Source organism: Canis lupus, chromosome 9, assembly GCF_048164855.1.
Source record: "Canis lupus baileyi chromosome 9, mCanLup2.hap1, whole genome shotgun sequence".
NCBI classification, from domain to species: Eukaryota; Metazoa; Chordata; class Mammalia; order Carnivora; family Canidae; genus Canis; species Canis lupus.
Genome location: NC_132846.1, coordinates 72,329,727 through 72,357,565, shown reverse-complemented (window position 1 = coordinate 72,357,565; position 27,839 = coordinate 72,329,727). Strand labels below are relative to the sequence as shown.

Here is a 27,839-nt window from a genome sequence, read left to right as displayed (position 1 = left end):
ATTGGTCAGTTTTTCTTTAAAAACTTCTTTCCAGACCTTTCTTTTCTTTCTTTTCTTTCTTTTTTCTTTCTTATCTTATTTATTCATGAGAGACACACACAGAGAGGCAGAGACACAGGCAGAGGGAGAAGCAGGCTCCGTGCAGGGAGCCCGATGTGTGGGACTTGATCCCGGGACTCAGATCATGCCCTGAGCCAAAGGTAGAGACACTCAACCGCTGAGCCACCCAGGTGTCCCTTTCCAAACATTTCTTGAGTTACTCTCCCATAACTTAGGATTCTGTAATAGTTTGTGGAGGATGGTTATGGATGGTCCAAGTTACAGTTCTCTGTGATTTAGGATTGCCCCTTGTACCAAGTATTAAAAATATAAGAACATAAATCACAAAACTTACATTAGGCCTTTGTTATTTTTATTTTAGTTTTAAAGTTATAAAAATAACATGTGTTTATGATTGAATAAATTGAAACCGTGCAGAAGGGTATGCCATAGAAAGTAAAAGTCTTTTTCCCCCTAATTGTATATAACTTTTTATTTCTTTAATTTTTAGAGCATATTCTAGACTCCCCATTAAAATTGAGTATTGATTTGAAAAGCTTTTTAATATTGAAATATATTTCTGTTCATAATTTTAAAATTTTCCTGAGTTAATGTTGAAATATTATTTCGTGTATCAATAGGGCTGTGATTTTTGCCTTTGATAGACTATTAACTTTTTGTATGTATATTAATTATGTATATAATAGGATGAAGCACACTTAGCCATTGAGTTTTTTCTCTGCACAGTTGAGCCTTTTGTGTTCATGTTTTGTTTATTACTTTTTAATTTATATTCTGGGGGGGATTTTGTAGTTAGTGGACTTATATATAAAATAATTACTTTAAAAATAATTACTTTGGGATCCTTGGGTGGCGCAGCGGTTTGGCGCCTGCCTTTGGCCCAGGGCGCGATCCTGGAGACCTGGGATCGAATCCCACATCGGGCTCCCGGTGCTTGGAGCCTGCTTCTCCCTCTGCCTGTGTCTCTGCCTCTCTCTTTCTCTCCGTGTGACTATCATGAATAAATAAATTTAAAAAAAGAAAAAAAAAAAATTAAAAAATAAAAAAAATAAAAAAAATAAAAATAATTACTTTAATTCCCTTTTATCTGACATCATTTTCACTGAAGAGGTAATTAAGAGGCACCTGGGTGGCTCAGTCGGTTAAGTGTCCAATTCTTGGTTTCAGCTCAGATCATGATCTTAGGGTTCTGAGACTGACCCCTGCTTCAGGCTCCGTGATTAGCATGGAGTCAGCTTGAGATTCTGTCTCTGTCTCTTCCTCCAACTCTCTTGCGACTGTGCACTATCTCTCTCTAAATAAAATCTTTTAAATTAAGAAAAGTTAGAATGGTCAGGGTTATGTTGTCAAAACTTAGAGCATTTATGTTGTTTTCTGTGATTATAATTAAGTCTTCGTTGTTTTGTCTAAGTTGATTGTAAGAATTGGAAACTAATACATAGCATTTATTTTTATTTTTTTATTTTTTAAATTTATTTATTTATGATAGTCACAGAGAGAGAGAGAGAGGCAGAGACACAGGCAGAGGGAGAAGCAGGCTCCATGCAAGGAGCCCGATGTGGGACTCGATCCTGGGTCTCCAGGATCGCACCCTGGGCCAAAGGCAGGCGCTAAACCGCTGCGCCACCCAGGGATCCCAATACATAGCATTTATAATATAGGCAGACCTTGTTTTATTGTACTTTATTGTGCTCCACAGATAGTGCATAGTGCATTTTTTACAAATCGAAGGTCTGTTGCAGTCCTGCACCACGCATGGATTTTTCTTACAGCACCATTTTTCTTACAGCATTTGCTCACTTTGTGTCTTTGTCACATTTTGCTAATTCTTGCAGTATTTCAAACTTTTTCATTATTATTATATTTGAGTTACTGCAATCTCATGATAAAACTTGAAAGAATGAGGAGCTTCTTAGGGGTGAGCAAAAAACATACATTCTTGAGATGGAAACTACTTCTGGTCCAGATGCTGTGAAGATTGTTGGGAAATAACAAAAGACCTAGATTGTCATGTGAACTGAGTTGATGAAGCAGCAGCAGCAGGGTTTGAGAGGACTGACCCTCATTTTGAAAGACGTTCTCCTGTGGGTAAAAAATGCTATCGAGCAGCATCACCTGCTGCAGAGAAATTGTTCATGAAGGAAAGAGCCCATCAGTGCGGCAAACATACTTGTCTTGTTTTAAGAAATTGTCCGGGCACCCCCGCCTCCAGCATCACCAACCAGTGGGCAGCCAGCACCGCGGGGACCCCACCCTCCTCCAGCAAAGAGATATGACTAGCTGAGAGCTCAGATGATGGTGAGCATTTTTAGCAATGAGAGTTTTTTTTTTTTTTTTTTTTTAAGATTTTATTTATTTGAGAGAAAGTGAGAGAGAACACAAGCAAGTGGAGGGGCAGAGGGAGAGGATTCAGGGAGGGAGGCACACTCTGTGCTAAGCAGGGAGCCAGATGTGGGCCTCTGATTCCAGGACCCTGGAATCATGACCTGAGCCAAAGGCAGATGCTTTAGCTGACTGAGCCACCCAGGTACCCCACAATGAAGTATTTTTTAATTAAAGTATGAAATTGACTTTTTAGATACAATGCTATTGTACATGCAATAGACAACAGTATAGTATAAACATAACTTTTGCATGCACTGGGAAACCAGAAAGTTCATTTGACTCGCTTTTTTGTGATACTCAATTTATTTTGGTGATCTGGAACCAAACTTGCAATGTCTCCAAGGTACACCTGTAATTATGGTTATGTAACTTTTATTCACTCTGAAACCGGGCTGCATGACTGGACCCAGAGAGAATGTGCCTATCTTGCACCTTGAGCAGGAGAATCACCCAGATTTCAGCACTGAAGAGTTCCCTGTACTTTCTTTCTAACTTCCTTTGCTGTTTCTGGGTCATACTCAGCTGCCACTGTTTCTTATCTTCACAGCACTCTTCATTGGATTCTCTTTTTTTGGTGATTTGCTAGAGTCTTTTCTGGGGAGGAGAGGATAAATATGTTACATAAATACATATATATGTGTATGTGTCTATAACATTTTCCCCCATACAGAGATCAAGAGTGGTAATCTTTCCAGGGTGTTGAATGTCTTAAGATGCCTCATTGTCCCCTCATTTTATTAATAGTTTGCTTGACTAAGTATGGACTTCAAGGTTCACAGTGTCTCCCTCTTGAAGAAGATTCTGCTTTGTGATCATGATGAGGTGGTGGTTGGCCACAATTTCCTCTCTTTTTGAGGATATTAATTAGAATGTTTTTACGTTTTCTTTTCCAATTTATCTGTTTCTTTTGGGATCAGTTCTTTGTTCACCTTGGAACTTTTTTTCCAGTGATTCTGGATTCAAATGCAGGTAGTCCTTGGATAGCTGCTTGTCCTGGATTATTTAGGAAATTTCCCTAAAAATAATATAGAATTACTAGTTCATATTGAATGGTGATTTTTTTTAAGTACTGCCAGATTTTATATTTTTTCTTCTTCAGTAGCATTTTCATCACAATTGGTTTGTAATATAAATAAAACTCCATTTACTACTAAGACTAAAAACTTTAAAATATCTGCCGTTCTCAGTAAATATCATTTCATACCACCACTCATATCTGTTTTCTTATGGTTTATTTTTTCCCTGCCATAGTAATTCTTGTTGATTGTATTGCAAATTTAATGTTGCTTAAAATACTACATTTATTATCTGAGAAAAATATTTTCCAGTAATGAACTTTAAATATTTTTAAAAGTAAAGATTAGTTTAGAGACATACAACTTTTTAAATTTTTCACAAAGTGTTCCCCAGCACCACAGTTGAAAGGGAGTCTTTGGGTAAATATTGAGCAATAGGAGTATCTCAATAGGCCTTTTGAAAGCAGAGTCCAAAGTACTGCTGTACGAGTATTAATCAGGTTCAGGATATATATCTATTATACTGAATACTGAAACCATTAGTCACATCAGCTCTGCAGAGTTTGTACAGAATTTTTACCAGCTCATAAAACTGTTTTATGACCACAAGGAATGCCAGCAATAAAACAAACGAAGTCATAACAAATAAACTGGGCATGTAGCTGGTTTTCATGTCCGGATATGCTTCCAGTGAGGAAAACTCCTGTGTTGTTTGCAGTAAGAGCTGGTAGTGATTAGGAGTCAATTATTCTGGTTTGAGTGTGTGTACGCGGAGACTAATTTTTCAGAACTGTCTAGCCTAGCATCCCATGGTAAGCCTTCAAGTGTCCTCTATTTAGATGTCATGAGACAGCAGGTGACCCCTCCCACCCCCTCAAAAGATGTCATTCCTTTTTTGGAGTGGCTTGAATTTTTCATGTTTGGATAATCTTCATTTTCATAAATATTGTTAATAAAAGTGGTAGCAGTTGGAAGTATTTCCTACTACAAATTTAGATCTCTTTTATTATAGGAAATGTCAAACATTAAAAAGTAGGGAGTGGAATGATGAACCCCTATTTCTATCACCCAGCTTCAACTGTTGTCAGATCGTGCTCAGTCTGCTACATTTTTATCCACCCCTTCCTGCAAAAAGGATTCTTTTGAGGCAAATCCAAGACATTCGTGGTCTCATTTGAAATATTTCAGTATATACTTTAAGAAGACAAGGGCTTTCTTTAAAAACATAACCATTGTGACATTAGGACATTGAAAAGCCAATATAGCAAGTTTCTCAGTGTTGTCAAATATTCAGTCAGGGTTTAAATTTCCTCTTTTTGTTGGTATTTTCAGTCAGTTTTCTAGGAATCCAAACAAAGTCTGCATGTGGCATTTGGATGGTGCACCTCCTAAATCTCTTAACCTCCAGGCTCACCCCCTGCCTGCCCCACCCCCCTCCCCAGCCTTCAGTTCTTTCTTTGAAGGACCCAGGCCCTTTGCCCCATCCTGTTCACACCATTTTAACTTCTTTTTAGTGTTTTCCAGACTGGACAAATACGGCTGGTGACAAATCATTATTATACTGTGTGTCTAGTATATTTTGTGGGAAATAGAGTTATTTGGGGGTTATCAGTTGTAAAAAATGAGATGTTTCTTTATTTGAAATGTTTTAGGGTGTGTGTGTGTGTGTGTGTGTTTACTGTTGTGAGGTATGTTTTTCATTAGAGGCTAACTTGGTTTAAGATCCCAAGTGTGGGCTGGGTGTTGTTGGGTTGGTGGTTAATGTTCTGAGTAGGGATGCGGGGGGCGCATCATTTCTTACCTCCCTTCTCCTGAGCGTGGCTGTGGGGACCCCCCCCCCCGCAGCCCACACGTCTGATTCACCGCCCCCATGGTTTCCCTGAGGACATCTTAATGAACACTGTGAACATTCAAAGAGTTGATTAATGTTTAGCTAAAAACCCTTTTCTTTCCCCATACTTTACATTGGCTTGTTCAACTTTTTCCTATCAGTTTCTTAGAACTCTTTATATTAGGGAAGTTAACCCCTTTTTCATATATTTTTCTTTGCCTTTTGTCAGCACTTGTTGGTATTTTGTTCTAAGTTTATGACTACAAGTTGAAGTGTAGGGTGCTGAGGCCTGAGCTCTCAAGTGTTGTCCTCCTTTCTAGCTGGATGTCCTCCCTCTTCCTGTGCTGAGTATCCCCTCACTTCCTGTGCTGGATGTCCTCCCCCCTTCTTGTGCTAGATGTCTCTCCCTCCCCTTTCCTGTGCTGCATGTTCCCCCCACTCCCTCCATCTTGGATGGTGGATGGAGTAGTCTCTATCACCAGCAACCGACAGCCACAGAGACAGAAAATGTTATGTGGCCTGGGATTGCGAAGCAGGGCCTTTGGCTTTTGTTGTGTCTGGCTGTATGAGAAGTCACAGGAGTATGAGGCCTCCCTCCATCACTAGGTTGGCAGGTGTCGTTGAGGGGGCGGGGTGGGGGAGTGAGGTCCAAGGGTGTAGGGAGAAGCCAGAGGTTCAGCCTGGGTGACTGAGGGCAGTGCATGGGAATCGTGCAGGACACGTGTGAGGAGGCCTCTGTAGATATGGTGGGGGTGTGTGGCTGGAGAGAGTGAGGAGTCTGAACCATCATTTTAATTAAGCCTTTTGGTTCTGGAATCGAACTTAAGAACAGTTAGGTCATCCTTGTCCATGTCTGTGAGTGATGCTGTGCTCTCGTACTTCCAGCTCTTCCTTTGTTTCTTTAACCCAGCTCTGAATGCTTGGGGCAGGGTGGACAGTCCTGCCAGGGAGGCCAGGGCAAGGCTGTGCTTTTGAAGGCTTAGGGAAAGAAGGTAGGGGCCGCTGTGAGCAATAGGTCAGAGAGCTGAGGATGGCTGTGTGTAAATATTTAGTTCACTCAGAAGCACCAGAGATTCTGGAAAAGTGTGATTTTGTGTGTGTGTGTGTGTGAGAGAGAGAGAGAGAGAGACAGAGAGAGAGAGAGAGAGATCAAATGTAAAATAATTCATTTTTACTGAAGGACTGGTTTTAAGGAAAATGCAGTTTTGACAGATCTTTTAGCATGCAAATGCAGACTGCACAAAGTAGATGTCCTTTTTTGAAGTGTTAAACATTTGCCAACCTTCCAATAAAATTTTATTGATTTACAAAAAGCTCTTGTTACTAGCTATCTTTAGTGTGTCTCATTTCTAGCCAGCTAGGGAGAAGAGGACCAGCTTGCCAATAGCTAGATGAAACCAGAGTAATACTTTAAAAAGTCTTATTAGATAAAAGTGGCTTCCTTAATCCCTATTTGTTAATTTATTTTGGAAACAGTGAGTTAAAGATAGTAAGATAAAGATGTTTTGGGCGCATCTACCCTTTTCTCTCCTAAGTGTCTTGATTATTTTCCTGTTTTTTTTTTTCTTTAATGCTGTCATTTTTATATTACCAAGCACAGTGGTTTATTTTCTTATTTAAAAATGGACCTCAGAAATGCATAGGTTCAGTTGGATAATATGACGTACCATTTAATGTGGATGGTGGACAAATTGTTGATGTTGAATAGATTAGCATTTCAAATGAGTGAAGCTGTTTTATCACATCTTTTTTTTTTTTTTTTTTTTTTAAGATTTTGTTTGTTTATTCATGAGAGACACACAGAGACACAGGTAGAGGGAGAAGTAGGTTCCCTGCAGGGAGCCTGATGTAGGTGGGACTTGATCCCAGGATCCAGAATCCAGACCTGAGCCAAAGGCAGACGCTCAACCACTGAGCCACCCAAGTGCCCCTGTTTTTATCACATCTAAAATATTATTGCTCCTTAAACAATTTTTATAAACCTCCTTTTAGGAAAAAGAAAACTAGATTCTTACACATTTAGAAGCCTCTTGATAAGGCACTGCCTCCACCTTAGCCCTGTTGGCCCAGCACATCCAGAAAAAGGAGCCTCTTTGAGAGTAAAGTGGGAGACAGCTGGTGGAGGTGGCAGCTGGCCCTCCTATTAGGGGGTGAGGCCAGGCAGAGAAGCTGGCTGTGGCTACTTTCTCCTTTTTGGGCAGAAAGTGAGTGTATCAGTCTGAGGGCAGCCTGTTTGGTGGGTTCTTTCCTGTGGTTCAGGAGCAGTAGCCTTAAAGTCTACCACCTACTGCAAGGGCTGCCCAGTTAAATCTTCCTTTCCTGCTTGTTTTCACTTCTGGCCACTGGAGCCTGCAGTCTAGCATTCCTTTGTAGCCTCAGGTGTCTGGCATAAAACTAGGTTCTAGAAGATTCATACAGTTTTTGTAGAAGCTGTTTTATTCCTTCTAGAGATGTGTATTCCTCATGCAGAAGCATAGAACTAGTCACTAAATAAAGTAAAAGCTGGAATGGATTTTAGATAAAAGAAGCATTACCCCTAAAAAGGTTTACTTTTAACCTTTGTTTTCTTTCACACCATAGTATTCCTAGTGTATTGACTATCCAGTTCAGAGAAGTTGCTAGATTGGACTCAGATCCTTGAATATTTTGCTCTGGGTAATTATTATTCTAAACATTGGTGAAAATGGTTTTTATATGGAAGGTTTAAGTAGGACTCTGTGGATCTCAGGATGTGTGCTAGAATTTTTTCATATCCCCAGCATTAATTTGTTTTTGTATTATTTTCCAGTTGAGTAAATTTAAATAACACTGCTTTTAAACAAGAATTCCATGTACTTCTATTCCGAGTAAAGAGGATGCTCCTTATGTAAAGGTCATGAGCATGCAATATAATGAAGGGTTTGGATGACTTTGAAAGAGCCATGAGGTTGGGAGGGGAGTGTAGGGGAGCTTTTACTTAATGAGTATCCTTGGGACCAGGCAGGAAGTGGCCCTTTGCTAGGTGCTGGGGAAAGAAGGGAATGACACAAATGGCGAGAGGACTGGAGCAGACAGTGCGGTAGTGGTGATTTCTGGCTCACAGCGACAAGGAAGTCTTGTGGGAAGGCTTGTGTCCCAGGGAAGGGCCAGAGATGTGGGGTGAGGGACCAGGTGCTCTGTGCACCAGCTGAGCACAGGCCAACACCAGAGCCTGCTGGCCCTGCAGACAGGTGTATGCCCCTGTGACTCTATTTCTGTGAGAAGAAAAATCAGGGTGAAGAGGGGAGTGGTGAGTCTTCCTGTGCCAAGCAGGTGATCACAACTCGATTCTCATGGCTCCATGTATTGGTAACAGTGAGCATTGTGCTTGCTCATGGTTTATGTCCACAGTCTCACTTAACCCTCCCAGTAACCCTCAATCCGAGTTATCCCTAACTTACTGAAGAGGAGACGAGCTCAGAGGAAGTAGCTTGTAATACCAGTGGGGTGGCTGAGTCCAACTCAGGGGCTGCCCCTGTGTCTGCTGCTTTCTTTCAGTGATTTCTTTAAATATTAATACCTTTTGAATAAATGAGAATGAATCACGTAACCTTGCAGGCTCCATTGTGACATCCCCTGCCCCTGCCCAGTATGTAACTCCTTCCTCCAGTAAGCATTGCTGTGACCCATATCACAGATTAGTTATGTCTGTTTTTCAAGTTTATTATTTTTCAAGTGTACAATGAAGTGATTTTTAACATCACAGGCATGTACAACCATTACCACTGTCTAGGTCTAGGACATTTTCACCACCCCTGACAGAAACCCCATGCCCATTAGTCACCATTCCCCCTCCCTCAACCCCTGGCATCCTGCTCTGTCTCTGAGGATTTGCCTGTTCTGGATATTTCACATAAATGGTATTGTACAATATGTGGTCCTCTGTGACTGACTCCTTTTATTGAGCACAATGTGTGTTAGCTTCATGCTGCAGCATGTATCCATATGAGTTTGTGTTTGCTGTGAGGTAGAGGCTCATATTTATTCTTTTATCCACTTAGCACAGCACTATTTGTTTCTTCCTAATTGCTTATTGTGGAGTCCTGTCTGATTCTGAGCTTCACAGTGGACTCATGTAGGTTTATGCATCTGTTCTCTTTAGGTTCACTGTATCCTTGAGATTAATCAGTGTTGTGTGTAGCCACAGTTCATTCTTTTTTGTTGTTGTTGTGTGGTATTCCATTGCACAAATGCTGCAGATTATCCATTCTCCTATTAGTGTGCTGTGCATTTGGTTTGTTTCTGGTTTATGATGGTTTGCATAAAGCTGCTGGAACACTCTTGTATCTTTTTGATAGAGCTGGGTCATAGGGTACATACATGTCAGTTTAGGAGGTAGGAACACCAATGGGGGACTGGAAGGGTGATAACCTGTTTAGAGGAGCATGAAGGAATTGTTTGCTCTAGTTCCAGATTTAAAGAATTTGAGTGATACACTTCCTTTAACCCAAATGATACTGGCTCCCATTGACTATTAGCCCCAATAGAAGGTGTACTAATCACGAAAGCAGCTATTATTTCATTGAGCAGAACGAAAGCCAGACTGCTCTGAATTTGCAGCAAGGGCACCCACAGAAAATCTGATCACACACAGCCACTGGATGATTGAACAATAAGAAAAATAGGTGTGGTTAATTTTTTCCTCCCCTTTTAAAATTGGAAAATTTTAGTATAAGAAATATGAATAATTATATGTGAGAAATAAACATAAAAAGATGATAAAATACTAACCATTTATATGAACGTGGGCTTTATGTTTTCATAGTTTACTTATCTGTCAAAAGCAGGTCATAATCTCTGTCTTGGATGTTTTAGAGATTGTTTTGTGATATCCTTGACCCCATGTGTAGATGTTTGGAAAGTCTGGCTGCCGTTAGCGGTGGGATGGATTTAATATTTTGTCAAATATTCTGAGTGGAAGAGAGAAAAAAGACAAAGTATTCAGCCAGGTTCCTACCTTCTCATGCCTCTTAAATGGGACCGTGATATGTTTGAATTGTAACTGAAGGTTGGTGGGTCTTACTTGGTTGCTAAAAGTTCCCCCAAATGACTAATTACTAAAATCCAGTCATCTTTTTTCCCCAATGTGTTGATTTGTTGATAGATGCTTTGCAGACTTCCCCACCTTCCGATTTTACTCTCCCTCTGCCCTCCCCAGGTGCAGTCCTCCCTAGATACCACGTTAGCAGTGTCCTTGGTTACAAGGCGTGTGACTCCTGTCTTGGAGATGTGTGTTAGCCAGGCTCGAACACAGAGTCTGGACACAGAGTCTGAACCAGCGGAGCAGGTTAGGACTCACTCTGCCCCAGGACTCCAGTGGCTGGAGCTCAGCCTCAGTCACACACAGGCGTTGTAAACACGCCCCGTTCTGGGAGGAAGAGAGGCAGACAGTTCCCGGCCTTGCCGTTGTCATGCCCTGCTTCCTGCCCCACTGGTCACAGGAAGTGTTTCGTGTCTGTTCAGGATGGCTCTGGCTTTGTGCTGGGCAGGGGGGAGGAGGCCATTCTCGATTTTCCATCCTGCTGCAAGAGATCATTTCCCGAAGTCCTCCTCCTAGAGAGGGCCGAGCACTCCTGGGGTGGCCCTGTCTTGGTGCTGGGTGCGCAGACTCTTACCCAGCTGACCTGGGGGCACCGTCTGTAGCCATAGAATGCTAAAGGTAAACTTTGTCACTAAGATTCATGGATATCTAGTTAACACAGGAAGACTTGGAATTACAAAATCATCTCTAGGGTGGCTGGGATGCTGTATTACTAAATGAAAAGGCCACACTCTGTGATTGCAGTTGCTCTTAAATACCTCGGTTTGGCACACTGTGGAATCTGTATTATTAAAAAATATATATATGTGTGTGTGTGTGTGTGTGTGTATACACACACACACACACACATATATATATAAATATAGTCCCAGCAGTTGATTCCATAAAGCAGTATGTGTTTTCAATACATTTTTTCAAAATTAAAGTTCTTTACTCAAAATTCAGTAGAGTAAGATAAAAATTGGAATAAAAACCAATGAGTAAAATCATTAACTTCCTCCAAAAAACCCAAAAGAAAACGCAAAGAGCTGATGCAGATACATGTGACAGCCTGGTGCGGGGAGCAGGCCCATCCAGGGAACACCACTGAGTTACGGGGCATAACCATAGGAATACACGAGTGTCCTCATATTCATTGTAAGGAAATGGCTGTGTTCTGTGGATTGCTTATTGAGGCTTGGGACATTTAATTTGTAACCCTAGAATTATGGTTTACTGTTAGCCTCTAAAGCAGCGAAAGTGAACTTTTTGTTTATAACATCTGTGATGTCAGTTATACAGACTCCTTCCCATCCCCATCTCTGAGCTGGATTAGGTTAGTTATCGAGTGTGATGTGAGCATGGTTTTGGAGTGGATCACCTTTAACCTCTATTCCAAGATGAATGGTTTTATTTTTTGTTTTTTTTGTTTGTTTGTTTACAAAATATTTGGTGAAAATGACTTTAAGCATCTAATCTGTGCATTTTTTTGTTTAGCAGCAAAACTCTTCCGAGCGATATGTTCTCCCTGTGTTCTCAGTCTCAGACTTCAGCTCCTCACTACTCCCTGAAAGCTGCTGCTCTGTCAGGGCTGCCTGTGGTCTCCACATGGCAAAGCACCCAGCTGCTTTCAGGACAGAGTCTCTTGGTTCTCGCGCATCCTTCTGGGTGCACCTCCAGGTTCCTGGCTGGGCCCTCTTCCTCTTCCCCTCAGCCTCCTGATATGGAAAGGGTCAGTCCTGGGTCCCCTGCTCTCTCTGCTGGCCCCTGGGGATGTCATCCACGCCTGTGACTCTGATGCCAGCTGTATACTGAGTACCCACGTTCAGCGCTTGCGCTCAGGCAGGCACTGACAGCTCCGTCCTCCCAGCTGCTTAGGCCAACACCTTGGATAATTCTCACATAGCACGTCCAGTCCTGCAGGAAATCCTGTGGGCTCCACCTTCAAAATATAGTCGGAATCTGACTCCACCACTTTCACAGCTTCTGTCCAGACCACTGGCACTGAATAAACAACTCTCCTCCCGGACTCTACAACGTTCCCAGTTTCCCTGCTTTTTTTCCTTTTATTCGAAGGATTGACTATCTTCTGTATAACCTACTTGTTCCTCACATGTATGAGGAAGGTAGGGATTTTTGTTCTGCCTAGGATAGTTCCTGGCAAACAGCAGATGCTTAATAAGTATTTGTTTAATTGATTCTGATAGATTTTAGAACCTGTACATAAAACCTTTTGGGTATTTATTAGTGAGATAGTAGTCACTCTCAGGGACAGCAAGCATTTTTGTACGTGTTGTAGTTTATGAAATGCTCTTTTTTTCTTTTAAGATTTTATTTATTTATTAGAGAGAGAGACAGCATGAGTGAGGAAGGAGAGGGAGAAGCAGACTCCCTGCTGAGCAGGGAGCCTGATACGGGGCTTGATCCCAGAATCCCAGGATCATGACCTGAGTTAAAGGTGGATGCTTAAGCGACTGAGCCCCCCCCCCCCCCCCGGTACCCCTTGAAATGCTTTCTTCGTGTATTGCTCATGTAATCATTTTCTCAGTCAACACAAACTTTAGTCTGCATATCCTACCCCATACAGAATCTTGGGGTCCTTGTGGCCTTGCAGGTGAGACAAAGTGCTAGGTAGGTCTGTGTTCATGTCGGCCCAGTGCCCTGCATCTGCCCTTTCAGATGGAGAGAGATTGTCCCCTCCTCTTTGCTCATGCTGCTCCTGCTTACAGGTGTGTGCGCACATGCACAGACGGTCTTGCGTCTGACACAGAAGCGGGACTCCAAGGCTGATTTAGCTCTTAACTCGTTTTCCCTTCTACCTTTCTCCTCTGAATCCCCCTTCAAAAACAATATTGTAGGGATGCCTGGGTGGCTCAGCGGTTAAGCACGTCTTCCTTTGGCTCAGGGCATGATCCTGGAGTCCTGGGATCGAGTCCTACATCAGGCTTCCTGCAGGGAGCCTGCTTTTTCCTCTGCCTGTGTCTCTGCCTCTCTCTGTTCCTCTCATGAATAAATAAATAAAATCTTAAAAAAATATATTGTAATGTTTCCTCCCTTGTACCCTCACAGCTGGTTTCTTTCCTTTCAGCCATACAGCTTATTCCTGAAAATCCTTTGTAGCACTCACCTTGCTTGCCCATGTGTTATGTTCGGTGTTCCTGACCCTGCTCTCTGCTAAGCCAAGAGGACTCTGAATGTCAGGGTGGTCTCCCGTAGGGCTTCCCAGCCAGGCTTCCCTTAGTAAATCGGGTCTGAATGGAATTTGGCCTGGGGACATGTGTTCCTCACATCTGGCAGGACATGTCCAAGATGGATAAGAAGCAGACCCTTCCCTGGGATGGAGCACTCCAGGACGAAACCAGAGGGTCACCATGAGATGATGCTGTTTGCAACAAAGGTGCATGGCCAGCTGGCAGGTGCCTGTGAGCAGTCCAGATGGGTATAGTGGAGGACTGGCAGCCAGTCTCAACTTCTGTCTCCTCACATAGTTGGGCCTTTTTGAATTCACCCTCCTGGTGAATAATTCCAGATATTGAAACAAAATATCTTTATATCTGTGGCATTGGAAGAGTGATGCAGGTAAAGGAAGGGTGTGGCGGACTTCCAGTTTGAAGAAGAACTATAGAGATGGTTGAAAGGTTCTAGGGGGTTGAACAGTGCCAGAGAGTGAGGAGCTGTGCTTGTTCCTGGCGAGGAGAAGCAGTTTACACCAAATTTTTTCACTCCATGATTGGGTTCGTCTTTATCAGCAGACACTTCAGTGAAAGAAACAGACAAGTTGCTGCATTAAATTATGATTTTTCTGACTTAAATTTTAGGGTGGGATATGTCAGAGGGTAACAGAAACCTGAAACACAGTGAGGAGGAGGTCACTTAGCCTCTCGGGGAGGGGCTCGGCTCAGTCATCTTAGACTGCCAAGAAAGGCGAGACAGCCACCCCACCAGGACTCAGAAACCCGACCCCAGTGCCCTGGGAGGACAGACTGTGGACATGACTTAGCCTTGGGTTCAAGAAGCTCTACAGTCAGGAGCACAGATCCAGAGTTTCTTTACTTGTTGAATGGGGAGGATGCTACTGAGCTTGCAGGATTGCTAGGGGTAGCTGGGCAGCAATAACGCGTTTGCAGCAATAATACGAGCTCATAGCCTGCCATTTTGTGGCCACTCGGAAGCTATAGGTGGATTCGTAGCAGACGAACCAGGAAATGTTCTAAACTAATAGGTGACTATTTCACGTGCATAGACTGTGCTTTGTACCTGTTTTATTAAAATGAAGCTAAACAAAATAGAGAACTAGAGTTCATTTAAACATTCTAGTTACTACAGAAAAAAATACAGATCTTTCAAAAAGGTTTTTGTCCCGTTTTTTTCCCCACAGCAGTAGGGTTACAGCACACCTGAGGTGCCCTTTCAGGCACGTCTTCGGCTCCTGTGCTTTGCCTGCCACTGCTCTGAAGGTCATGAAGAGCCTTGGAACCAGTTTGCGAGCAGCTTAGTCCCACCTGGTGGGTGTCTGTCCCGGTCTCTGCCTGAGGCACAGACTTCACTTTGGTTATCCCTTCATGTTTAACATTTATAAAGAAATTCTTAAACTGGATGTCACTGAAGAAAAGTAGCCACGAGGTCAGGTTGAAATGTGAAGGTCACTGAAATGATCAAAGTACTGTTCCAACTGCTCCCACAAGTCCTGAGGCGTGACGAGGAGTCTGTAGAAATGCTTGCTTAAGTTTGGGATCAGAGATGGCTTGTTCCCTGGGGCAGGGGAGAGAAGGGAGACCAGCAGGCTGGTTTGGACTTTGCAGGTGAAATTCTCCTTGTCTCCCTAATGAGCAGGTCCAGGAGCCTCTGCCAGGTGGCAGCCCTGGCGTCTAAGGTATGAGTGTGGGCTTCCTTATGCCCTCCCCAAAATGGAAGACCCTCCAGGGCTGTGTAGACTCTTTTTTGGCACTTGGTTTACAAGGGCTACTTAGTGGTGATTACTGAGTGCCACCCAGGTGTTACTGGTGTGTGATCTGCCTGGTAAAACGTGTTCATAACAGGTACACCCTCCCAGCTAGTCGTTCAGCTGGATTTTAGGATAATATTGGGGATAGAGTTTGCTCTTATTGTTAAAATTGACATCTAAGTAACACTAATGTTGGAGAACACTGCCACCCAGTAGCTGGAGCTGCTGTTGAATGAGGATGTACTGTGTGCTCTACAGTGAGCTCAGTGCCTGTGGAGGGTGGGGTGGATAGAATGCAACACTCCCAGTTACTTTTTGGGTGAGCGCTGTTATTCTCAGCAGGTGAGGAGATAACCTTAGAAAAGCCAAGAAATTTGCTAGGTTCACGCAGTGGCCCAGTGGTGTTTGGGTTTAACGCCGGGCCAGCCGTGAGGATGTGCCTTCTGTTTAGTAATGGAATGGTGATCTGAGGGGAGAGTCTCTCCCACCCCTGTCCTCTGCCACCTGATAACTAGCACACATTCTGTACTTCAGATTTTCCTGTTCTTAAATTTAGAATGTATACATACAACATGCTTCCAGTGACTCATGGGAGAAGTGGCCTGAAGCTGGCTTTCTCACTGGCGTAAGCAGCAGAATGTCATATAGTCTTCTCTTTGCACCTTTGGTGCATTTGTGTGACTTGTGTATATGTCTCAGTTGGCTCTGTGTTTCATATCGTTCCATTGTACATGGATTTTTTTTTCCACTTTGAACGTATATTTGTATTCACCTCAGCAGGGAAGTTGGCTTTAGAAGACAGATGTGTGTTGTGAAGATCACTTTGCACAGGCTCTTTGCTTTGACAAAGGAATCCCAAGGACAGTGCTCCCAGCAGTTTGTGGGGGAGACCTGCTTTCTCGGGGTCGTGGCCTCCGTCACTGGTGCTTCAAGTAGGATGTATGGCTTTCAGGTAGAAAAGACAGACACTTCTCAGTGATACACTGCAGTGAGGCAATAGGATTTTATTTCAGTAATTTGCCGAGAAAGATAGACCAAATGACAATGACTTGAGAAAAGCAATCAGTCAATAATTGAGTGGATGCAAAGAGGAAGTAATGCGTGCTGACCCCCGGAGTGCATCCTGAAACCAGGTGTGAGCAAGGTTAGCCAAGGTGGGGCAAGCCAGTCTTCGTGTGACAGCAGGCCTCGGAATGAGATCCTTCCTGGTTTATTATTGACTCAGTGCAGCCTCCCCACCCTTTCCCCCACCCCAGCTTCTTTGATTTTCCCTGACTCAGTCTGTACCTTACTTGCCTTCTGAGTCAGAGCGATGTGAAAGGGCTTCCCTTTTAGTTCCCTAAAGTCTGCAATTGCGTTAAAATTTAATGTTTGTTCACTTTACATCATAGTTCCTGATGATCCGCCAATGTGGGAGAGTCCAAATTTAGAGGACTTTATTTGGGAGTTAAGAGGGCTTCTTGGAAGATTCAGAACTGGTGATTTTATAACAAGACGGATTTGTGACTGACTCCCTATAAAGGAAAAGTGTTCTGTCATTTAATAAAGTTAGTTATTAAGTCCCATTTGATGTAAGTGAAACACATTTCTCCAAAACTTGATGATAGGTGTTAATCTTCAGTAGGTGTATCAGTCATCTGAAGTGTGAGAATAACTTGTAACGCTAAGGTGGTATCTGTGGGCAAGTGTCTGCTTTTCCCGCCGTTCGCAGATGACAACCTGCCTCGTCTCCGGTTCTCGGTGTGCTGGTCAGGGTCAAAGTCGCGGCCTGCCCGCGTTATTGTCCTGGCTGGTTCTGGGAGGTCAGGTCCCTAGTACGCCAGCGTGTTCCTAGCCTTCAGCCTCGGGACTTCCAGGGCCGTGGGGGCTGCTGCTCTGTCCTGTGGCCCGCGGGTGGCAGCACAGCAGCAGCTGGCAGTTGCCCGGGGAGGACTCCTAGGAGCGGGGCACCGCATGCACCACGGAGCGGGGCTGCCTGGTTTCTTCAGTAGCAAATATTATTTGGGCTGGATAAGCTTTAAGAGCGTTTCCAGTTCCATATATACGGCCAGCGAGTGGCTGAGGCTGAAAGAGCAGAGCGGGTGACGGGGGTGCAGTGCAGGGCAAGTCCAGAGGGAGGCCACGGCGCGTGCTAGACGGGGACAGAGTGGGACTTCCCGTCTGCCTTCCTGCAGGCTGCTGCCCTGTGACACAGTCCTCTTTCCTCTGCCTGTCCCTCCCGGGGCACTCCTTCCAGCCAGTGCGATCCTATTTCCTCTCTGGGTAAACACACCAGAGAGGAGGGAGGGGGTGTCACTGTCTCCGTTCACAGCGACTTTCTGTCAGTTTCAGCCAAGGACCCTCCCTCTGCCCCCAGTTCCTCCCGCCAAGGGTTTTCCTGCTTAAAGGGAACAGTGGACTCCAGTTTTTCCTTACGGTTGGCATCTCCTGTTAGCCAGTGGTTGCCCTCGATTGATTGATGAATTCATTGCCTAATTGCAGGACAACCTTGGGTTGTGGATGAATGAAGACATGGGGAGGGGGTGCGGAATCTCCTAATGAACATTTAGCTCTCTAAGAGCTAAAGCTTTATTCAGTCTTTTTTTGGGGGAAATATCCCAGGTTATAAAATATTTTTACCTCAGGACCTGTGCCAGCCCACCCCATAGAGGAAGTAACCTTTCCTGATCGCGCGTCGGAAGGTGGTCACTCACTCAGCCGCGTCCGGTGTGTTCCCGTCGTGGCGCTAGGGGCCTGGGGAGCGGGAGGTAACAGGGCGGAGGCTGCCCTGCCTTCCTGGGCCTTCTAGTCCAGTGGGGAAGGTCATAGTGAGCAGGTATAGCTCTGAGGCCTGCTTCTTAGGGGACTAACGGGCTCCAGACCTGGTCGGTCAGCAGGAGCCGGTGGGAGTGAGAGGGATGTCCTGGGCTGAGGGTTGAGGGGGGACGTAGGTGAAGCGGGGCGAGGCTGGAGGGGGGCAGGCGGAGGGCTGCACGTGCACCAGGCTGTGAGCACCCTCGTTCTAGCCAAGAGCCACGGAAAACTTCTGAGGAATTTTAAGCTGGGAAGCGATGGGATTGTGTTGGCTTTGACAGAGATGTGTCGTGGCCACATGGGACCGAAGCACCGGAGAGGCTGGCAGGCGAGTGCACAGGGACAGGAGGGACAGGAAAAGGCGACTTGGTGACTGACGGAAGGGTCAGGGGTAGCGGGCAGTGGCCTGAGACGGTGTGCAGGCACGGCTGCAGGGAAAGGTGTGTGTGGTACACGACTCCCACAGCGGCCAGCCAGCAGCCGGGGCCCCCTTCTCTGCCGCACGGGTAGTGGCGCCTATTTGTCCTCAGCGCAGGGTCCTGGTGCTGGCACGTTGGAGGCGCCCAGTGAGTGTTTCCTGAGCTGGCACCTCCTAGTGTTTGTTCGTGGAATGCGAGGGAGAGGTAACTGCACCCTTTCCAAATTTATAACAGTTATGTTTGTCTTCAAAATCTACAAGTTCATTATCACCATGAAAACCAAACATTTTAAGTATTAACAGCTGATCTGCTTCCTTCAAGTTATGTAAGATGTCTGTCTTCTAGAAGAACCTTAATATAAATGATATTTAAAATGAGTCCCTCATGGTGTTTTCATTGCTGTGGTTTTGCTTTGCATTCTGTATATTTTGAGAGCGCGTGACGAGTTGTGTCACACCCCAGTGGATATAATTCATGAAATCCTGCTTGTACCAGTCTGTATTCTGAAGAGCATTGCAAGCTCGAGGTTAAGTCAGTAAGTAACACTGGCAGACTGAGAAAGGTTTAAAGAGATGCTGGTGCCCCCTTCCTCCCAGGGAGCTCCGTCTTCAGTTTCCTCTTAGTAGACTCTCTCCTCCCAGCCTCAGTGCCCTCCACCCCCATGGCAGCTGGTGCTTCTGAAGTGATGCTTTTTTGAAAGTATGAAACAGCAGTAGGATTTTACAGGATTGGTCTCTTCACTATCTTACGCTCTGCAGCAGAGACCGCTGAATACTTGGACTCACCACTCCCGTTGCTCCCTCCCCCACTCAAACCCACTCATCCATGGGTCTGGCCCACGTGAGTGGGTGACACCCATCTCCTTTGCGTCACCCCACATCGCAGGCCACTGCACTTCCAAAGCCTAACTGGGGTGTGGCCTCTTCCTCATCTCCAGGACCCGCATCATTGTCACAGTCACGGTGGGCCTCGAAGCCACTGCTGCTGTCTCTTGGGAGGCAGCACCCTCTGTGCTCTCTACTTCTGCTTTTGCCACCTACAGCCTGTTTTCCAAATAGAATCTTTTCTTTTTTTTAAGATTTTTTTTTTTTTATTCATGAGAGACACCGAGAGAGAGGCAGAGACATAGGTAGAGGGAGAAGCTCCCTGCAAGGAGCCCAATGTGGGACTCATTCCAGGACCCCAGGATCACGCCCTGAACCGAAGGCAGACACTGAGCTACCCAGGTGTCCCAGTGACAAAGAATCTTTAAAAAGATGTTTAAAATTTTTTTTGAGGGATCCTTGGGTGGCTCAGCGGTTTAGTGCCTGCCTTTTGGCCCAGGGCGTGGTCCTGGAGTCCCAGGATCGATTCCCACTTTGGGCTCCCTGCATGGAGCCTGCTTCTCCCTCTGCCTGTGTTTTTCCCCCCCTTCCCCTCTCTCTCTCATGAGTAAATAAAACCTAAAATAAATAAAAAAAATTTTTTTGGAAACAGATTCAAACTCAGAGAAAAGTTGCAAATAACAAACAGTACATAGAACTGCCCCCAACTATTTGAGAGGGAGTTGCTCTTTCAGTGCATGGAAGGGCCACCAGCACACTAACATTCCACGCTGTGGCACCAGGGCCTGCGCGGAACCACACGCTGCACTTCTCTGTCCTGGCTGTCCAGTTCTCTTCTGTGTCAGCGGTTCCTCAGTCTCATCCTGGCCTTCATGACCTTGAAATTTTTTAACATAGCAGGCTAGTTACTTTGCAGAACGTTCCTTCCATTTAGATTTGCCTCCTGTTTCCTCCTGATTAAATTCAGGTTATAGAACTTTGGCAGAAAGATCCCAGAAGCGACACTGTACTTCCTCATTGTGTCCGGCTGGGTGACAGCACAATTTCATTTTGCCACATAACTGGTGATCGTGTTCACTCTGATCACTTGATTTAGGTAGAAGTGTCTGCCGGCCATCACTATACAGGCACTTGCTTCCCCTTGTCCTTGAGAACTATTTCTTTTGGATGTGCTTTCAAACTATATAAAATAGCTCATTTCTCATCAGATTTCTTAAATTGATAAGTATCAGTATGGATTCCTGGTTTCCTATTATATTTAATTCATGTAATCTGTAACTATCAGTATTTATTTTGATTGACCATTAATTATTCTGTGAGCACTTCTTTCCTTTCTTGCACAAAATAGCCCAGCCCAGGCTCTGGAATGGCCTGAGGAGCCCTGCTTCCTCTGCTGGAGGACGATATTGAGAACCGGAGACCAGGCACTAGATGTGCTTGTTGTTGGGATGTTGCTGCCCCCAGGCCTTCTCCGTGGGCAGAGTGAGGACTGTGTTTGTGGACACAGCCATTCATGTCTGTGTTTTTTGATATCTCTACGTCGAAAATTGTGACGTCACATTTAGAGCCTCAGACTCTAAATCCAGTCCTGGAGGGTTTATTCTCCCTTATTCATAACTCCCTTCTCTGACGGTGAGGAACCTGGCTCCCCTTACCCTGAAACTGTTTACTCATTTGACCCATCCTCCCGGATATAACAGCTCTCCCATCCCTGTTCCGTTTCCCTGCAGTGACATCCTCTGCCCCCAGCTTCTCCCTGTGTGGGCTCTGCCTAAAGGTGTAGGAGACTGGAGAGGCGGAGAAGGGAGAAGAGACTGGGGACTTCCTGCCTGCTCCTCTTCCCTTGAGTGATGCCCTGGTAACCCTTCCTCCTCCTGGCCGCCTGCCCGCAGCAGGTAGCTGGTCCCAGGTGGGTGTTGTCCCACATGTGCAGAGACCCCAGCACAGCTCCCTAGGTCCCCAGCCTGTGGGATCTACCTTTGAGCTTGAAGACCCCAGTACCAGCAGCAGCAGCCCCCATCCTTTACCCCGCTGGCCATAGGGAGCCCTTTGCCTCGGTTTCAGAAACTCCAGCGTCTTCCTTTGGTTCCCCTGATCGTACAGGTAGTAGAGCTGCTTCCTGTGTCTGCTGTCTCCATGATAAGTTAGTGTTCCCTTCCTGCTTTTTAGTTAACCTTGTTAACACTTCTTGATGTTAGATTTTCTTATTCATATAACTGGTGTGTTTCTGTCCCTTGACTGTACCCAATCTGGATGGCAGGGTCTCCCTAATTTTATATTGATACTGATTGACAGCCCATTTGAAATGTCACTCTTTCTGCTTTTCACCTGTTAAGTCCTGTCCAATCAGCATGATTTCATGGCCCCTTACCACCTGTGTGGTTAGCAGGGTGTGGTTCTCTGTTCTGGTTTTAGCTAATGTGATCCTAAGAATGTTTACACACCAGTGTCATATTTTCTGTCCTCAGAACTGTTGGACATCGTTTCAAGTGTTCATCTCTGTTCCCATGGTTTTTTCCCCGTTTATCTGACTGGTCCTGATGAACCCATATCCATCGGTTTCAGGAAAGTTTGTGCAGAACTGTGTAGAAGGCAGAAATAACAAAATTGCTTCTGTCAAAAACTAGGAGAGGGGCGCCTGGGTGGCTCAGTCGGTGAAGTGTCTGCCTTTTGCTCACTTGATCTCTGGGTCCTGGGATCGAGCCCTTCATTGGGCTCCCTGCTCAGCAGGAGCCTGCTTCTCCCTCTGCCTTTTCCCCTATTTGTGCTCTCTAATCCTTGCTTGCTCTCTCTCAAATAAAAATAAAAAAAAAAAAATTCTTTTTAAAGGAAATGATGAGGAAGGTAAGTAAGATGATTAGCATGGAAAGAGCAGAGATGGAGTGATTACAGCTTTTGGGTACCTGGCAGCTTTGCCACAAGGCACTTTTACCTGCCTTGGTGTCATGGTTAGTGGGCTCCTGAGGTGGGCAGGGAAGATGTTTTGCCCATCTTATGGGTGAGGAAAGTTAGCCGCAGAGGGTAAAATGACTTCCCTAAGATGGCCAGCTACCAGGTAGGGTACACTTTGGACCCAGGTCTCCTAATTGGAAGCTGGGGGTCTCTCCACACCCCCAGCAAAACTAGACCACTGTTCTTTTACAACTGGAGATTAAGATAAACACTTCATGCTCCAAATACATGCTGTCAACAACAGATGAATGATGGGTTAACTATTTTTAAAAGCCATTTAGCAAAAAAATAGGATTGAATATCAGATCTTGAAAGAGTTGATAAGTTTCTGAGCTTTATTAGTGAAATGATGAAGAATGAATTCAATTTTATTAAAAATACTTTTATTAAAAGTAATTATTTCTGTAAAAATCACAAGGAAGATGAAAAGCAGGAGCATAATGGAGGCATGGTGTTTACAGGTATGGTGTCTGACAAAGTTAGAACAGGGTACTTATGCAGTGGGTTAAACAAGATTAAGACCTGATTGGTGAGCAATCACCACTGGGGTGAGTGGATAATCCATGTAATAGGGCATACAGCCGGGTTCACGGGGCCTCAGAACTGCCAGTTTCAAAGGCTGGTGAACCATCCATGTACAGTATTGGGGCAGGGAGTGGTGACTCAGGAGATAGTTTGGAGAGCAGCTTAGGAACTGCAGGAAACGATAGTGCCCTTTGGAGAGTCCTGGAATTTCATCTTAAAAATTATTTTAAAATAGAAAGCTTGCATGCATGAAAATGTTTACTGTAAAGTTACATTGCAAGAAGATAAAAGTTTTAAAAAATGTTTAGGGGCGCCTGGGTGGCAGCACAGTTAGTTAAATGTCTAACTTTGGCTCAGGTCATGATCTCAGGATTCTGGGATTAAGCTCTATCCCGGGCAGTCTGCTTCTCCCTCTCCTTCTTCCCTGCCCCCTGCTCATGCACACGGTTGCTCCCTCTCTCAAATAAATAAAATCTTTTTTTTTGAAATGAGGGGCACCCGGGGGATCCCTGGGTGGCCCAGCAGTTTAGCGCCTGCCTTCGGCCCAGGGCATGATCCTGGAGACCCAGGATTGAGTCCCACGTCGGGCTCCCTGCATGGAGCCTGCTTCTCCCTCTGCCTGTGTCTCTGCTTCTCTCTTTCTCTCTGTATCTCTCATGAATAAATAAATAAAATCTTAAAAAAAAAAATGAGGGGTGCCTGAGTGACACATTCAGTTAAGTGTCAAGCTCTTGGTTTCATCTCAGGTCGTGATCTCAGGATTGTGGGATCGAGCACATTGGGCTCCATGCTCAGTGTAGAGTTGGCTTCAGATTCTTTCTCCCTCTCCCTCTGCCCATCCAGCTCGTGTGCTTGCTTGCTCACTCTCAAATAAAGAAATCTTAAAAAAAAGTTTAACCTATCTGTTCAATAGACACATCATTTACAGTTGTTGGTGTGTCAACCTAGTGAAATAGTATGCATCTGTTAAAAGGATAATTGAGTATAGAGACATGAAATGTCTAAGAAAATAAAAGAATACAGAAGATATGAAACACCGTGTCTTACAAGCAAGATGGAATGGGAACATGGACAAGTTAAAGTGACTCATGGCACAATTCTGAGTGGAATTTTCTTTGATATTCATGAATACTTGTTTGGTTTGTACATTTGCAACCTTCTGTGAGTCCTCAGTATTCCTGGAAGAATCCAAAATGTTGCATTTCTACAGCATGTACTCCTAGCCTCATAGTTTGTTTGCAGCTGGTCAGCATGCTCTCCTTTCTTAAGCTGTCTCTTCTGGTGGTAAAATAGAACACATCAGGTTTGTTGGGATTATTTTTCTACATTATAGAAGGAACAGTACCGTGTGGTTCCCCTGGAAGATAACAAGAGAGGTTGAGGTTTTCAGTGACTGTTTGGAGTGCATCTTTCCATTAGGAGTTCTGGGAATGGTTATTTTGAGTGATACTTGAAAGAAGATAAGCCATAAATGACCTTTCAAGTTGTAGCTCAGGGTTTTCATTAGCCTGGCCTTTACTTATTTATTTTTTATTATTTTTAAAAATATATTTTTTATTTATTCAAGAGAGGCAGAGACATAGGCAGAAGAGAAGCAGGCTCCCCACAGGGAGGGAGCCTGATGTGGGACTTGATCCCCAGACCTTGGAATCACAACCTGAACAGAAGGCAGACACTCAACCACTAAGACACCCAGGTGCCCTTATTTATTTATTTTTTATTTTGTTTTATTTTTTAAGATTTTATTATTTATTCATGACAGAGAGAGGCAGAGACACAGGCAGAGGGAGAAGCAGGCTCCATGCAGGGAGCCCGACATGGGACTTGATCCCGGGTCTCCAGGATCATACCCCGGGCTGAAGGTGGTACCGAACCGCTGGGCCATCGGGGCTGCCCTTATTTATTTTTTAAATCAAGCCCTGTGTTGTGTTCCCTAATCTCTGTGCTGATGGACATTTACACTGATAGTTGTAACAGTTCACTCTCCGTAGGCACCAAGAACCTTTTGGTGCTCTGGCTCTTGTTACCGTGATCAGTGAACCATGGTGATCAAACCTTAGTGGTATTTCTTGAGCATCTTTTTAGAGAGCAAAGCTATAGAATTAAGATTAATAATATGGATCTCAGTTAGAAGGTCAGAAAATGTCAGATTGTAGATTTTGTTTTCGCTTCTTTTGAAGATAATGGTAGATGCAAGAAATAATACAGAAAGAGCCCTTGTACACTTTGCCTGCTTTCCCCTAGTAGAAATGTTTTTGCAAAACTAGTAGGGGAGAATTTGAAAAAGAACTATGTAGAATACAGGTTAGCATAAAATGTGGATTTAGGTCTGGAGGTGAAAATAAGAACAGCTGAAAGAGATGTGATTAAATGGAGGTCAGACCAGGGGCAGGATGGATGGTGGTGAGGAGCATGCTGCCTCTGGAGTTGAACTGCATGCCTTCTATCCTGGCGCTGCCACTTGCTCTGTTCCTGGAAAGAAATTACCCATGGTCTCTGTAGTGGCTTCCTGGGCTACTGTAACACATTGCCATGAACTGGGGGGCTTAACACAACTGAGACATTTTCCTCACACAGTTCTGGAGGCCCAGGCCCAGCATCAAGGTGTGAGCAGGGCTGTGCTCCTGCAGGAGGCTCCAGGGAGGGAAGACTCCCAGTCTCTTCTAGCTCCTGGCGGAGGCGGCCTTCCTTGGCTTGTTACTGAATCTCTCCTTCTGTACCTCCATTTTCACATGGCTTTTTCCCCCTCTGTGTCCAGATTCCCTCATTTAATTTGTCGGATTTAGGGCCCATCTCATTCCTGTTTATAACTTCACCTTGATTTGCAAAGACCCCACTTCCAGATAAGGCCCCATTCCCAGGTTCTGTGGACACTATGGGAGGGGGTTGGGGGGCAGGGGGAGACATGACCCTGTTCAACCCGGGACACCATCTACAGAGACCTGGCTTGGTTTCCTCCTCCCTAAATCGTGGCTGTTAGAGGTTCCATGAGATTAGCAGGGATGGTTACGATGTCCAGGAACATGCCCTGTGCTTGAAAGGTCAGCACCATTCTTAGAGAATGTTTTGTGTTCCTCAGGCTGCCCTGTGGCTCCACTGAGCCCACAGGGGCCTGGCACCCTCTCACCTTGAGGATAGCTAGTGCTTATGTGCATCACACGCTGCTGTAGTGCGCTGTCCCTGTGGGGTGGGTGGAGATGTGCCCACCAGGTGCTTGCCTGGTCAGGTAGATCCTGGCTTTAGTGATTTTCACCAGGGGATCTTTGTAGTGGTGCTATTTCTTACAGCAGACTGTGAGGTGTAGGTGCTGATGATAAACATCTATGTGAATTCGGCCTAAACACAGACTTTCCAAAACTTGCCAGATAGTAAACATTTGAAAAGTAAACTTTTTTTCCTAAAAAAGCTATGTAATTTAATAGAATGCCCCAATTGATTAATTTTTTATGTAGTATCAACTCATGAGAGTAAATTATTGATTTCACTTTTTTAAATTTGTAGCTAAACCATTTACACAACTGGTGAAGGAGATGCAGCTTCATCGAGAAGACTTCGAAATAATTAAAGTGATCGGAAGAGGGGCTTTTGGAGAGGTAAGATAAACTCCCTTATACTGACTTTGCCTCGGTGGCCCAAACAGCAATAGCTCCCACCCAGCATTTTTAGGACCCCTTGTACTGATCTGTGGAGGGGGTCGTTACTGGGATCATTGGGAGAGTAGTTCTTGGTGGGCAGAGTTTGAAAGATACAATTAAGAGAAAAAGAAAAGCAGAAGCTTGTGACAGATGAGTTGCCCTGAATATTGTTTCTTAGAGGCAAAGAAGTCTATTAAAAATCCATGTGTTAATTGAAAAACATCTTGGAAAAAAAAAAAAATCATCTTGGTGGTCCTTTTCCACAGAGTGCAAGGAGGGCAAGACAGTAGCTGTTCTCATCATGGGCAGCTCGCCTGCTGCCGGTGCTGGGGCCAGTTATGAGTCCAGCTGCCTGCACTAGGGAGGGGGTCGGTGCACTGGACTTGCTGCTGTGGGCTGGACAGACGTGCCCCCACCCCCCCCCCCACCCCCCGGAGGCTGAGGCTCACAGCAGCTCTCGACCAGGTGCTTTTACAGTTAGTACTGCACATTGACCCCTCTGTTTAGGCTTAAACTTGGTAATGCATTGACCCCTCTGTTTAGGCTTTCCCTCTAGTTTTCCTGGGCTGGGGAAGTATGGGGCTCCTTCCTGGCCTATCCCTAGGAGTGTGTCTCGTTAAGGGGAGGGTGGAGGGGCAGCAGCATCACAAAGAAAAAAGTGAGTTCTGCTCAGAAATAACCCATCTCTGAGCTTCAGTAGGTTATGTGATGGTGTAAGGTCTGATTTTGTTATGTGAGGAGAAAGAGAAGGCCTTTGGAAATTGAAACCTGATTCAGGGCAGCATAGATGTTTGCTGACCATCTGCCTTGTAGCAGGACCTGGGCTGCTCTGGGCGCAGACACCAGCAAGGCCCAGGCCCTCAGAGAGATCTAAGGTATGGGCCATAGCCATAGAGGAGGGTTCCAAAGGGGCAGGAGAGGAAAACTAAAAGAACCAGAGACAACAGTGCTGTGCCCAAATAGGTTGTAGTTATTTTTTAGTGCTTTTCTCTGCCAGAGAACTTAATGCAAAACTCAGTTTTCTGAGTTTCAGAGAAGATGACCTGTATCACCTTTCAAGTTCCTCCTAAACTAAGCAAAATCCGTCCTTGCCCAGGCCTTTGCAAAAGCCCTTGGATTCTTTGCCTTCCCTCTGTTCCGTCTCCAGCTGTAGCAGCCTGTGTGAGTCCCACCCCCTACCCCTGCGTCCCCTAACCCTTCCCAGGCTCCGTGGCCTGGGCTCCCAATGCCGGCCCCCTCACCCAGCTCCTCTAGCCAGCCAGCCATTCTGCATCCCACCTGGGCTTCCATCACATGCTTGCCGACCCTCCCTTGTCAGAACTAGAATTTTGGATTCTTAATAGTACTACCATTACATGGCACCATATAGTAAGAGTGGCTTTACTGCCATTGTCTCCCTGAGATATTCCAGCAGTC

The 27,839-nt window shown here is 44.9% G+C and overlaps 1 protein-coding gene across 3 annotated transcripts in view; it reads left to right on the top strand.

Moving 5' to 3' along the window:
* Positions 1-27,839, top strand: part of CDC42BPB (CDC42 binding protein kinase beta) — a 105,746-nt gene that overhangs the window by 16,161 nt on the left and 61,746 nt on the right. For all 3 annotated transcript variants that reach the window (XR_012037266.1, XM_072840029.1, XM_072840030.1), the window contains exon 2: positions 26,290-26,381. Coding sequence is in view for 2 of the 3 variants with exons in the window: in XM_072840029.1 (XP_072696130.1) it covers positions 26,290-26,381 (92 nt within the window). In the remaining variant the exon portion in view is untranslated. The remainder of the gene's footprint in view (positions 1-26,289; positions 26,382-27,839) is intronic.